Source organism: Phalaenopsis equestris, unplaced genomic scaffold, assembly GCF_001263595.1.
Source record: "Phalaenopsis equestris unplaced genomic scaffold, ASM126359v1 Scaffold000203, whole genome shotgun sequence".
Taxonomy (NCBI): Eukaryota; Viridiplantae; Streptophyta; class Magnoliopsida; order Asparagales; family Orchidaceae; genus Phalaenopsis; species Phalaenopsis equestris.
In genome coordinates, this window is record NW_018164645.1 from 378329 (window position 1) to 390377 (window position 12049).

General features: G+C 34.7%; 2 protein-coding genes across 3 annotated transcripts in view; both read left to right on the forward strand.

The window, feature by feature from the left end:
* LOC110022933 (UMP-CMP kinase 3-like) overlaps window positions 1-1621 on the forward strand; it is a 22025-nt gene extending 20404 nt beyond the window's left edge. Inside the window, exons 7-9 of one of the 2 annotated variants that reach the window (XM_020722100.1) lie at window positions 576-683; window positions 871-942; window positions 1321-1621. In XM_020722100.1, the coding sequence (XP_020577759.1) occupies window positions 576-683; window positions 871-942; window positions 1321-1329 (189 nt within the window). In that variant the 3' untranslated portion in view covers window positions 1330-1621. The remainder of the gene's footprint in view (window positions 1-575; window positions 684-870; window positions 943-1320) is intronic. The other variant, XM_020722101.1, reaches the window with a different exon arrangement.
* A 2706-nt stretch (window positions 1622-4327) lies between these two features.
* The window catches only part of LOC110022997 (phosphatidylinositol N-acetylglucosaminyltransferase subunit P-like), a 14545-nt gene continuing 6823 nt past the window's right edge, over window positions 4328-12049 (forward strand). Inside the window, 5 exon segments of the mRNA XM_020722185.1 lie at window positions 4328-4545; window positions 4547-4659; window positions 4727-4799; window positions 8201-8319; window positions 9287-9395. Of these exon segments, the coding sequence (XP_020577844.1) occupies window positions 4370-4545; window positions 4547-4659; window positions 4727-4799; window positions 8201-8319; window positions 9287-9395 (590 nt within the window). The 5' untranslated portion in view covers window positions 4328-4369.

A 12049-nucleotide genomic window follows, 5' to 3' on the forward strand; every position in this document is an offset into this window, starting at 1 on the left:
CGAGTCGATTTAAGCCAAAATCGTGTGTGATGCAGCGAGTGTGTGAATTGCGGCGTTCGTGAGTAATCGAGTCACAAAGGGTTCACCTATGGTCATCTGATCCTATGGGAACTCATTTTCGGGCCCTCTACATGTTGGTCTTTAGTCCTTGCAACTAGAAGTTGAGTGCTTGGAACCACTCATGCGAAATCTTCACAAAAATGAGTCGAGAAGTGGTTTGAAGTTCTACGGGAGGTAGGCTCCATTGCTAGTCCGCTAGGATGGTCAATAAGAACTCCTAAAGCTAGATCCTAGGTTCTAAGAGTAGGAGACTAAGACCTCACTAAAAATGAGGTCAACATACATATAACATTCAAATCTTTAAAATCACATCACATCTAGCATTATTATCATTTTTTAAAAGTGAAATACACTTTTTCATACGTAAGTTTAAAGCATCGAAGTGCTATGTATGTAAGTATGAAAGATTAGATATGAAATATGTAAATACATAAGAATTGTGTGTGAGGCTTGTAAATTTCCCTAAAAATTATTTACTCTACTGTGGTTTTGACATCTTATCACTTGTATTTTAGGGTAGAGATGATGATAACATTGAGACTATAAGGAAACGCTTCAAGGTTTTCGTTGAGTCGAGCTTACCTGTAATTGAGTATTACAAATTAAAAGACAAAGTTCGGACGGTATGCTCTTCATTTTTGTTTGACAAAGATAGCCTATCCTCGTTTTTCAAAATTTTGATTTTTTGTAGCTTATATACGGAATTCTGACATTTTTTTAGTTTTTCTAATATTAAAAATAACAAATTTAGTTCGAAAGATCTTATAAGTCCAATTACAAACCTTCTTCTGATTGATGAAGCCGGTGCAGGTTGATGCTGCAAAACCAGTAGATGAAGTGTTTGAGTCTGTAAGAGTTATTTTCTCCTCTTTTAGCAAAAAGGTAACTTCTTATTCGAATAATTGCATGCGATTTAAATTTAAGAAGTTATGCGGATGTGTATGATATTATTTTATTGTGCAAAAGCATTTTGTTTTGGATACAAATCTCTGTACATACAGTGCCAAAACTATAATATGTTTACATCCAATGTGTATCTTCATTCCACTTTTAGGGCTCATTTGATTCCCTAAAATTGAAACCCAAAAAAAAAAAAATTATAAAGCTTATTGAATTCAAACCTTGCAATCAAACATTCTGAAAATTCTCTCGGAAGACTTGATGATTTCATTTCAAACTAAAAATTACACTAAAGAAATTCATTTTTGTTCTAAAATATGTTTTCAATTTTCATTTTATGTTCTTTTTCTTTTCTGGCAGGCGGCATAATAACTTCTGTTGGCTTTTGTTTAACTTTAGCATGGAGCTGAAATGTTGAGCGTGCTCTAAAGAATTTATACCAAGATGCAGCACACTCTTATTCTAATATTTCTTCGTTATTTTCGCAGCTGATATATTTCTTTTTGTTTTATTAATAATTCACTGAAAACAGCAGAATAATGCCATCTCTGTAGAGCTGAAAATTTGTGCAATTTGTTATTAGTCATCTAATTGTGCCAGGTGTGTTGGGGGATTCCACAAAATTAAAATAAACTCTAGCTGTTGTGGCAGTGCCATAAAATGTTCTCTCTTTCATTATAAAAGCTAAGTAATATATATATATCATTTAATTTGGTTTTAGCATCATTTGATTGCATTGAATGCGTACATATGAAAAAATGTGTTAGTTCATGTTTGTTGAGAGTAATTTTATGAACGATTTGATTTCTAATGCATAAATTATTCATGATTTGTTTGTAATGAATGGTTTTAATTAATGATATCACATGTTTATCTAGTTTTTTTAATGTTCTCTAGCTATAAAATGTTCTATTATTTTTAAACATGCAATGTAAATGATTTAATTTTTTTGAATAAAATAAATGTAATGTATAAATATTGACATAATGTTCTTGTTTTGTAAGACCAAAAGTTTTCTGCATGTTCATTCTTTTAAAATTTTAGATGAGTAGCATTTAATCTGTTGTGAAATGTGAATATGCAGCCTCGTATTTGCGGAAAATGTGAATACGAACACTCTACTTGGAAGCCTCATATTATCAGATTAAAAAAAAAATTCTTTTATTTACGCAATTATTATATACTTCACATCACAATTCAAAGATTTAGAAGACATTAAAGGTCTGTTCCAGTTTGGCTAAAGCTCAATTCAAGAGTTAAAGCTTATATTCGAGCTCAAGATCATTTATAAGTTTTTGTTCAAGTTGGCATGAGCTTGATTCAAGCTTATAGTACGATTAAAATGAGCGACTTGTTAACGAAAAATAAACAAGTCGTATATATAGTTCTTGCCAAGCCTAAAATAAACATTTAGAAGGTACTATTCATAAACGTGTTATAATAAAGTTTATTCAAGAGTTTTAAATGGTAATATTTATGGATATAAATGAACAAAACAAGTCGTTCAAACTAGTTCATTTAGTAAGCGAGTGTTTATGAAAGTGTTCAAGGTCATTTAACTAGTTAACCAACTATATGCACAACAAGTGGCAGCAATCTCGAAGTGATCAAATGACCCAGGATGGGGGTTGGGCAATCGAAGCGGCAGACTAAATGAGTATGATCTGAACCAGCTGTCCGACGAACTCGATCAAGTCGACAAAACCACAATGCCAGTGGATCCAATTGGTGGACCATGTTTACGGTCCCAGTTATCCAAGCTTCTTTCAAGGTCATACGACCTCAACTAGTTGACCAACTGTCTTTACCTAGCCAGGAGCGATCGCTAAGTGACTAGTCGCCTCAATCGGTCGAACTCAAATACGTCAATCCACTGGCAGTCGTTGTATTACACTTAAATGACAACACAAATCTAATATTAATTAGCGCATTAACTGCATTAAAGGTGTTTTTCATAAATGTTCCCTTATTTATGTAATTATACAAATAGACTCCTATAAATAGGAGGTCGAATGATGAGAAAAGAAACTCTTCCCCTCGGCTACTCTCCTTAGAATTCTTTGTCTGCTCTACTATCTCCTACTTTCCTTTTCATAGGCTTCAACTCTCGAGACGTCTTTTATCCAAAAGACAATTTAGGATTCAACACTAGCCAAGTAGGAACAAAGTTTAATTGAACCGAGCCACTAGCAACCTGTCAAACTATGTTTTCATTTGCAACCCTATTTTTAACTTTCAAACCTAAGTGCATACTAATACAATATGACATTGAATTGAGCCACACAATGAAATTTAATTCAAGTTATGTTTGTTTTTAAACACTGCATTATCACTCCATGAGATTTTTAGCTCATTAATTGCTTATTAATTATAATTTTAATCTTAATTAACAATTAATTTTATTTTTAAGCTATCATCAAAATTCAAATAAAATAAAATATAATATTTTATGCATGAAAGTTTATTTCACTTTTATAAGTTAAAATGGTGATATTTTAGATGACATATAAAAGATTAGTTAAAGTAGGTGTTAGATATGTAACTAAATAAGAATTGGGTGGTATATAAGGATGTTAACAATCCGATTTCGAGTTGAACTGGGGTCGACCTGAAATAGGCTTGTGGCTCGTTATATTCAATTTTGTGTCGAGCTGACTCAAAATTGAATCGTGCTCAATCTGACTCGAAATCAAAACGAGACGGCTCAAATTTAGTTATTTTTATCAGTTTCAGCTCGAAATCAGCTTGATCTGGTTCAAAATTAAAACTGGTTGGCTCAAAATCGGCTCGAAATTGGTTCACCACTCGTTATATTCAATTTTACTCAGCATTATACATATCATTTTTATTAATAAAAAGTACTATGAGCTGATCTTGAGTAAGTTTGAGCGGATTCATGTATGGCCTGAATTAGACTTGAAAAAAATTTAAATCCAATTTTTTTTACTGATAGCTCAACTTGTTTTTTTGGATGCTAGAACGAGCCAAAATTCACTCAATTTTAGCGGAGATTATTACATCCGGATTCCACAGGTACAACCAGTATTATTCTTTTATCATAATACCACGAATAACACCTATAACATTATCATATCATCCGTATTTAATCTGGATGCTTCTTATCAAGAAGGTAAATGCGACAAAAAATAAATAAATAATAAACCAAAATAAAAATAAAAAAAATGAAAATTTACACCCAATTCTTATGCATTTTGACTTTTATAAGCTAAGCACTTTTTTCTATGATTAAAGAAATTATACTTTTATAAGCTAAGCACTTTTTTCTATGATTAAAATCATTATGAAAAGTGAGATTATATTAATTTAATTTCTAGCACGTTATGGATATAAAAGTGAAAATGTGAGCGTGAGAGGTAACTAGGTAAATTCCCCGAAAAAAGAAGCAGAAATGGAGTCGCCGAGCAGCTCGCAAGATTCATCGTCTCTCCGGCCTTCTTCCCTAATCCTGTCTTCGAGGTCAAAGGGAACAAAGAGTAGAGAGGAAATGGAGTCACCACCGTCGTCTCCAACTTCTTTGGTGGTGAGTAGCCCTAGGAGGACGCTGAGCTTATTGAGAGAGAGACGCTCAGGAGGAGAGGAAGTCGCCGGCAGCTATGGCCGGATTCGCCACCGAGCACGGCCCGAAACCCTCTGAAGTTTACGGTTTCGTCGGCTCCATCACCACCGTCATATCGACCGGTGCGTGTTTCTCTCTCTGCATTCAGCTTGTTCGATGATATGTCTCTGACGAGTTTTCTTCCTGCAGTTATCTATTTCGTGTGGGCTTACACTCCTGAACCGTGGCTGCAGTCTTTGGGAATCACATATTATCCTAGCAAGTCAGTGCAATTTCTTCATTTGGTTTAGTGCATAGAGATTCTTTTTTTCCCTGAAATGTACGCCTTATGGATTCTTGCCATCATACATGCAAGCATGTCTGTTGAATTTAGATGTTATGACATATATGAATGGAAAAGGAGGAAAATAAATGTAAAACATGCGCTTCTGATAATGTAATACCACAAATCAAATAAATATATAAAGATAAAATGAGAAATAACACTCTTCAATAAAGCAAACCAAGCCAACCAAATATATTCGGTTTTGTTAGATTTTTTGTGTTGAAACTAAATAATGAACCCTCCTAATAATGATTTACTGGTAATTATAGAGATTACATCATCATTGAATATATCTCAATAGGATAGATCATTTAATCAGTAAATGGATCTCCAAGATTATGGAAAGATTGATGATCAAACTAAAGAGGGGTGAGGAATTTTCAATGAAACAATTGTTGTGGTTGGTAGTTGGCACCACTCCGTGAAAGTGTTTCATCTAATTAATGATTGTGTATCCTCATGAATAAGGAAAATAATGATAACACAGAGTCCTACAAATTATTTCAAATGGAATAAGACGAGCAAAATGAGAATCTATAGTGGGAAAAGTAGCTATGAAAGCATATAGTTAGCATCACGATCGTCATGGTGGCAAGAAATTTTGATGACCAAGATGAAAAGTTGAGGAGCCTAAAGTGATTGTGGATTGAGCTAGTTGCAAAAATGTGAAAGCCAATCAATGACTAAATCCCTCTTTATATAGACAAGATCATTGATTGTTGAGGAAGGAATGGCATAGATGGAATGAAATTGAAACACCATGACAGCGCAAAAACTAATTAATGAATGAATCTCTTATGAAAGTAAAAAATTCAATGAGAATGTTGAAAAAAGTAAAGGGGCATCATCTGCTACTATTGTTATTGGCGCTTTAATTTCTAAACTAAAAGATGCTAAAAATTCCAAATGAGTGAAGCTTTAGATAGAAGCCAGCTTTTGCCGTGTCACTAGAAATTTGTGCTATGAAGTGCAAAAGAAACTTGTGATCACTAGAGATGAAGAGATTGAGCCTTCTTTATCGAATTCTATTGAGATCTATGGGATGGAGCACAATACAAACTTATTTCCACTAAGGTGTTTATAAAAACACGAGCATAGCCTTAGAGATCGAGAGAATTTTTTTTTCATTGGACTCATTAGATATTTGTGGATTTTCAAAGATATTAAAGTTTCTGTTTTGGAATAGAGGTTTTTAAGGAAACAACAACCAACACATCGTAAATTTTATGAGAATCAATTGAAGATAGATTGAAGATTTTATTCTAGACGTTTCCCGAATAATATGAGGAATCAAATAACTTTTATTTAGTTTTAGAGAATTGTGATCATTGTGATCAATTATATCCAAAAAGTGATATTGGAGAACACTCCTAATTGAAAGGCTCAATTTTTGCTCTTTATGTTCAACAAAGGGTAAATGGAGCTTGGTGTTGTAAAGATCAACAAGAAAAAGCGACTAAGGATTGTTAAGGATGCTTCTTGGGCCAGGAAGGTTTCTTAAGTTCCACCTTGCTAGTGTTTATGAAAGTGGCCAATAAGTTTTGGATAAGCGGATGTGTAGTCATAGAATAGTGGTTAGAGAACCTCAAGATCTGGGTATGAAGGCTTCCTATAGGATGCTTGTGAACTAAGAAAAAAGACGAGCCTAACATAAGGACAATCAAGGGGATGCATAAATCTTACAAGTCCGAAATATTCATGGACTTAGTCGAGGGAACTACCAAAGGTATCACAGAGGATGATAAGGCGTACACTTTGGAATTTTGGATGGCTCGGGATCATTAAATAAGCATAGGGAAGATAGAGGTACAACTCAAGAAGTTGTACATTAATAAAGCCAGAGTGCTATGTGAAAAGAGGTCTTCTAGTTTGGAAAGGAAGTAAAGAGTTGCGGCTCTTGATTCGCCAATTAGAGTGAGCCTTCCAAATATCAAATTAGAATACCGTATGAATACTTATTCTGAAGACCAAAAGGGAGAGCAGGCTTATCGTAGTTAATATTTAGGGAAAGATTCATAATTATTTCTTAGGTTTATATGCTTTAATGACTTATGAAGTAGGTTGGGCTTATTATTACTTGGTCTTATGTTGGTTTTGTCAAATCACTTAAAGCTAGGATAACTAGTTCAAGGTTTTTGAGACAAATACTGAAGGACTACTAGTTGCTCATGAGTGGGCCAACTTGACCTCAAGTTAAAGAAACAGATGCTGGATTTAAATATGCTTTATCTATTATAAAAAAGAGTGATATGAAAAGTTCAGGCTAAATAGTTAAAATGGGAAAGCTGTCAAAGCTAAAATTGTCGTATTGATGTGTGGGAATACAGTGAATGAGTATTAAATGTTATTTTATTATTTTTATCCATTTGATATTTATATTCAGTTTGGGATTTTTGACAATTGTAGCATATCTGGTTCTGATCTTCTATTTGTGTTATAGTTGGTATCTTTGTTGCATCTAAATGAGTTTTGCCCGACAAGATACAGCTTATTAAATTAGTCAATTATTTTGTTTGAGGGATCGATGATACACCAAGCATGCTTTCTGCAAGTTGCTCATCTATCCATATTTCATATTTTTTCCATATTCTTGACAATTTTATGTGTTTTCAAGATTTATCTAAAGTTTGTTGTTTTCATATTGAATTGCTTTTCTTTGCCTTAAATTTTTTGGTAGATGGCATCCTTATAGTAAATTCCGACAATAATTTAAACTAAATTACACATCATGCTTTGAAGTTGATTTGGTAAATCATTTTGTCTTAAATTAGACGCCCATCAGGAATCATTATGATAGTGATAATTGTCATAACTGAAAACTATATTTCTTGAATCAGTTGAGATGGTGCAAAGGAATGTGCAAGGCCTCGAATTTCATGACTGTGATCGCATTTTTGTTTTTTTGCATCTTCTTGATTCTGCGATTGAAATGGTTTAATCTATACTATACACCGCTTTTTCAGTTTACATGGGGCAATTTTGGTTTCAAAGCCTATGATTGTGTCGAATTAGTCCCCAAAATTTTTTTTTGTTACCAAAATAGTCATGGGTACTAACTATTTCAGCTCATACTATAAGAGTTTGGGTGCTAAATTGACATTTTTTAAGACTCTAGGACTAAAATGACCTTCCGGAAAGAGTCAAAGGACTATTTTGATACTTTTTTCTTTTTCTGTTTTGGTAAAACTTCTTATCATTACCAATGTCATATTACTGTTCTGGCAAGAAAAAGGATATATGAAACTACACTCATTTGAGAAAACTCTTATTGAGCTTAAGAGATTAAGATGAACATTCAACTCTAATTAACTAGTGAAAATGGTTTATGTAACTTTCAGGCATTGGGCTTTGGCAGTTCCAACCTTTTTTATGGTGACAATAGTTTTGGTGATTGCATTTTACATTGGACTGAATTTCATGGTGACTCCACCTCCAACCTCTTTTGACACGATGTTTGGTAAGGCTTACATGCAAGCGTTTGTAGTTCTATTTTGCAATCCATGCAAGCGTTTGGACTCATGTTGTTGTTTTTGGAACACTGGAATCATAAATATTTTTGTAGTTCTATTTTGCAATCTATGCAAGCGTTTGGACTCATGTTGTTGTTTTTGGAAAAAAAAGGAGAAATATAATTTCAAAAAAAAAAAAAAAGAAAAAGAAAAAGAAAAAGGTAAAGAATGGAAAACATAAAAAAGATCAACACACAAAAACGTGCAATGAATTTAATACAAATTTACCCCACTGATTTCTATTTATTAGAAGTCTAATTATTAGCCTTTTTGATCCAATTTTAATATAGTTATTTAATATTTCATTAACTTCGATTTGAGCATAAAACCAATCCAATTTGGGTCCATCTTTGAACTCCTAAATCAAATTCATTTTCCAACGCGCGCGCACACACACACGTGTTAACATCATGCATACACATTCCAATCCGATGTTGGCTCACTCAATTCAACCTCTGTTTGTGCTAGACTTAGCATTTCGACTTTGATCCGAGTCAAAACCCAATCTAAGTTCTTGTGGTCTTTGATCCTCGACTCTGAATTGGTCTTGTCAATGTTAGCATTAGAGTGGTTGGTTTTATTCTTCTATTATTCCACCGTGTTTTCTATACTTGGCTCCTAATTTGGTTTCAATATTTATTTTTTGGGGCCATTTACATACATACCACCCAATTCCTATGTATTTACATGTCTAACACCTAAACTTCACTTGATTACATTTATACAACCCAAATCTTTTATATCACATAAAAAACATCACTAGTTTAACTTTTAAGAAGTAAAATTCATTTTCACATTCATAGGTAAGGTGGTATATATGTAAAATTGGAGATTTAGGTGTTTGATATGCAAATGCATGGGAATTGAGTGGTACATTTGTAAATCTTCCTTTTCTTTTTCTTTTTTTCTTTTTAGATGAATATAGCACAGAACCCACCACTTTTGTTCCCATGGAAGGGGAAGAGATGCCAATCGAGCCCATTTCTGATATGGATATCACCAATGTAAATTCTCTCATGTTTGGGTAAGCCTCTAAGCTGTGAATTTCTATACTCCCTTAATTGAATCAGAATGAATATTTGAATTCATATCAATAGAAAGAGGAGAATCTCTATAGAAATCTAACCCTAAAATATATATTTATTTTGCAAGAGATCTGAATTTCAGTGTCTTTGTGTTACTGATGTCACATTTATTCATTACTGTAGATATAAATTGCACCTGACAGTGATGCTACCTCCATTATATTTTCTATGTATTTTTAGAAACATTAAGACATTATTGTTTCCTATTTGAAATTATTGAAGTTCATATTGTTAAACGTTATGCATGGTGATTTTTTGGTAATTCATGGCCTTGGATTGAACTTTTCTGTAATAATCTGACCACAGCGGCCTTTGTTATTAATTTGCACAGGGATTTATATATAAAACACATTTTTTTTTATGTATTTATAAGAGTAACACCTAAAATTTGAACACGGAATATATATTGAAGTAACACCTAAAATTTGAAGTACGACCTTTACAGAGATTGCTCTACCAACAGGCCACGGAAGACGCGCATGTGCGCGCTCGCGCACACACACACAGATATATATATATATATATATATTTGAAAAAGCCGAAGGACAAATATATTAATACGGAAAAGATACAAAAATATTGTATGAGAGGGCCTAAAAGAAAGTCCAACTCATAAAATACAACACACACAAAATCCAAATAAAACAAATATACATAAAGTTAAAAAACAAAAAAGTTGCAAAAGGGCACAAAAGTGTTAGGGATGTCCCACTTTAGTCATCCTACCTCGAGTTCTCGGAAGTGAGCCAGTTAATAAATTTGTAAGGTGAGTATCATTGTCCGTAGTAACCAAAGTATCATACATCAGATTCCTGAGCTCGAGTAGATCTCCATTTTTCTTCTTCCTCCTGGATGTGTAGACCTGTCATTCCTCATCTGATGATTGACTCATTTGATCAGTAGATTCCAAAGGTGGTCGGACAGATATAGGTCGTTGCACATCATGATCCCCATAAGCCTGAGTAAAATTAACATCTTTCTGGACCTGATGAGGCGGTGGTGAAGCAGTAGAAGTATTTCTACCTGTATTATTAGCGATAGGTTCTATGACAGACGGAGTCTGAAGAATCTCCCTCTCCCCCACGATAGGAGGTTCCAAAGACTGGGGAGCTACAACTGGGGTACTGAATGGTTGTCATATTGCCTACGGGGATATTGACGTCTTTCGGGGTATCCTTCTGATGATCAATAGTGTCAAAAACTTGGTGCTGATTGGGATGAGATGAATTCACAGTCTCTAGCGAAACACTTTGTTTTTTTGGTCTGAGGTGGGGGTGTAGATGGTGACATTGAGAATTGGAGTGGCCGAACATACGTCAATTCAAACAATATGATGAAAAAGACTCAATCTCTACCTTCTGCCAATATCCATGGTGCTGTGTGCCCAATCAGATTTCCTCCGAAACGGGTGAAGTGATGTCTCTTTCAACCAGTACTCTGACTTCAGATGGACGGGAAAAATTAAAAGTAGGAATGCCCGTCTTGAGCGGCTTTCCATAAGCTGAGGCAATAGAGTACAATACTTTTTGAGAAAAATAATGAAATTTCAGACCAGTGAGATGAATCCAAACCGGAATGATTGGCGATTCCATCTATGGGTCAAAATTCATAGACTATTTCAGAATCTTCATTGTTTATTTATCAATCCAGATTATCCTTCTAGCAAATAAGCGCATGTAATCTTCTTGATTGTTAATTTGAATAAGAACTTTTCTCCCATCTAATAGTCCAATTTTCCACTCTCCAATAAAGTGTATAAATTCAAATTCTTTGCAAATGAGCTCCATTTTGGGATGATCATATAGAAATTTCTCAACCAAATTCAGACGACATGATGAAGCAAGTTGAATACCATCGTCTTCTGTAAAAAAGATGACAGACTTTTCATTTTTCATACCAGTCTTCTTGATGTCCTCTGCCCACTCAAATGAAGGAGGAAAAGATGGCGATTTAGGTGTACCTGAGGCGTAAACACCCGCAAAAGCAACAACATACGATCTGTCCGAAACCATCCCAAAAGAGGGAGGTGGGGCTGTGGGACAACAAAGTACAGTAGAGGAAGAGCAAATGCCGAAAGCGAAGTCGAGCAGTGGGCGATTCGTTCGAGCCAGAGGAAAGCTTGCACCCTGCGAGCGAGGACAGGAGCGACAGAAGAAGCCCGTGCTTCTCGGGATGATGAAAGAACATGCCGCTGTCGCCCCCGAGCCTAACGCCTTTACGCGAGAGTCGCTGACTCAAACGTGCAACTGCGACGTGACGGCGAACATGCGACGAAGACAAAGACGAGGAAAGACGAAATCGATGAAGATGCAGTGAATCAGAGAAACCAAGGATTCGCCATGTATATATATATATATATGTGTGTGTGTGTGTGTGTGTGTTTTTCAAGAAAGGAATAACCGTAGGCTATTATACGAGAAGAAAGGAATAACCGTAGGCTATTATACGAGCCTCCACCATCTCTCATATGCCTAAGAATTCAAGTACCATACCTTACACTTGGGAGAATCAAACTCCAGACCAAAGGGGACTTACAACTGACAAACAGATGCCAAATCAACTGGTTTGAGCATGCGTCAAGTATATATATATA